Below are 2,105 nucleotides of genomic sequence, written 5' to 3'. Positions count from 1 at the left end.
CTTATAACCTGCCCCCATCAACCCCCTCGCCGGCCCCGCACCCCACCCACCCGCCCCCAGCTGTTTGCCGCGCAGGCCGGCGGGGCGCAGGACGAGGCGGCGATCCGCAAGAGCGTCGCCGCCATGCGCAACATGAGCGACTCCCAGGTCGAGATGATGGCCAAGGCGGCCTCTGTCCTGTCGAAGGGCGCCGCGCGGGCGCGCGCCGCGCGCGACTGGCTCGCCAGCCGGCAGGCGCTGGTCGTGGCGCTGGCGGTGCTGCTGCTGGCCGTGCTGCTGCGCTGGCTGGGGATCTTGTAACCAGGGACGGCCCGGGAGAGGGGCGCGGCATGTGGGTGAAGCAGCGCGTCTTTCCGTGGCTGGCTGCCTGGCGGGGGGCGCGGCTGCCCAGCGGATGGAGTGCATGCAGCAGGGGGATGGGGGGGCTCCAGGCTCGTCCTGGCATGGCCACGCTGCTATGAGACCCAGCAGCATGCAGCACCTTATGTCAGCTGGCAAGCACTTTTGCGCGGCGCCAAATACGCCCGAGACAAGATGCCTGCGAGACGGGTTGGCTCAATGAATGCGGGCAGCGGGCCCCTTGTCTGGGTTCAGGACGGTGTCCGCTGAAGTTTGACTGTGTCCGCTGAGGGTTGACTGTGTCTGCTGAAGTTTGACTGTGTTCGGCAAAGGTTGGCTTGCTGATTGGCTCTGTTCGCATTTGCATGGGTGGTTGAGTTGTCTTCGAAAGCGAGACAACGCGGCCAGCCCCGCGCGTTTCTAACCTGTTACGACGGCAATCCACTTGCGCTTCATGCATGCTCATGCATGCGTGCCTGCACATGCGCATACGCGTGCGGCATCAGTACACACGCGCTTTAACATGGTCCATGATTGAGGCTCAAAGTGTTACCTCTGGTGGTCCCAGTGATTGACACGTCTGCAACCCGAAGTGCTTGTTAGGTCCGCAGATTCACCGTGATCAGAACAAAACTCACGTTTGTTTTGCCCAAGGATCTTACAGTCATGGTTTGCACAGTCGCTCCCACACGCCACCATCGCGGGCACATGCGCAACAAACGCGCCCTCCACCGCCCCTCCAAAACCTGCCGTCAAATACTTAACGCCCTTCCCCCTGTTGACAGCGCCATCTCCCCTCCCCCCGTTGTGTCCCTCTGCTGTGTCCCCCTGTCGTGTCCCCATGCTGTGTCCCCCTGTTGTACCGCCACCACTGCCACAGCCACCGCCACTGCCGCAGCCGCCGTCCCTGCCGCCGCCGCCACTGCCGCAGGCGCCGCCAACGCCACAGCCGCCGCCGACGCAACAGCAGAGGGTGGCTTCAGCTGGTCATTGAGTCCAGTCATCAGTTCCTGGGAGTGCCTTTGGTGTGCGTTCGCACGGGCAACGCAACGGGCATGGATCAGCTGGAGCACAGACAACCAAAAAACCTACATAACCAAACGCACATCCTTGCTTTCAACGTACGGCCCCGCGCGCACGACCCCGACCGTCCCTGCCGCCAGCCACGTCCCCAGCGCCCCCTCGGCCCCCCCAAGCGCCGCGCGCCCCACGCACCCAGCGCGGCGCCGTCGCCGCCGCCGGCCTCCCCGCGCCGCCTGATCGCCGCCAGATCGCGCTCCTTGCGCACGTAGATCTCGGCGAGTTCCCGCTGCTCCGCAATTCGAATCGCCGACAGCTCCTTTTCGAATTCGAGCCTGATCTCAAGCAGCCGGATCTCTTCGTGGACGGGGCGCCCCGCAGTGCCAGGGGCCGCGGGCGCGGGCGCGGCGGCCGGCGGCTGGGCGGTCCGGGTGCGGGGGAGGGGTCGGGTGGGGCGGGGCGAGTCTGAGGGGGCCGCACCCCCCTGAGTCCGGCGCGGCGTGTGCTGTGTGTCGAGCGCGTGTGAGGAAATCGCCCCGGTTTGTGTTGTTTTTGTTCATCGGTCGTAGGAGTGGGGAGAGCCGGCACGCAGGACCGAGGTGCAGGAGCACAGGCAAGAAACGGTGCCGCGCCCAGCCAGGGGCCTTTGCACAAGGGGAAGGGGCCAAGTCGCGCCGCGCCCAGGGGTCACCTGGGGAAGCAGGGGACCCTCGCCCGCCTCGTCAGCGCTCGCCGCGACCTCCTCC

At 66.4% G+C, this 2,105-nt stretch overlaps 2 protein-coding genes across 2 annotated transcripts; one reads left to right on the top strand and one right to left on the bottom strand.

The window, feature by feature from the left end:
• Positions 1–60: 60 nt before the first annotated feature.
• Positions 61–300, top strand: MNEG_16634 (hypothetical protein; the record flags this gene model as incomplete). The annotated part of the gene is made up of 1 exon (XM_014034897.1): positions 61–300. A coding segment is annotated over one exon (240 nt), but the record flags the coding sequence as incomplete, so codon positions are not given.
• Positions 301–1,091: 791 nt separating this feature from the next.
• MNEG_16633 (hypothetical protein) lies at positions 1,092–1,359 on the bottom strand (the record flags this gene model as incomplete). Its single annotated transcript, XM_014034896.1, has 1 exon — positions 1,092–1,359. A coding segment is annotated over one exon (268 nt), but the record flags the coding sequence as incomplete, so codon positions are not given.
• Between the last annotated feature and the right edge of the window lie 746 nt (positions 1,360–2,105).

Source organism: Monoraphidium neglectum, assembly GCF_000611645.1.
Source record: "Monoraphidium neglectum strain SAG 48.87 unplaced genomic scaffold scaffold06610, whole genome shotgun sequence".
NCBI lineage: Eukaryota > Viridiplantae > Chlorophyta > Chlorophyceae > Sphaeropleales > Selenastraceae > Monoraphidium > Monoraphidium neglectum.
Note: the sequence above shows the minus strand (reverse complement) of the source record. Positions and strands in the feature narration are given on the sequence as shown.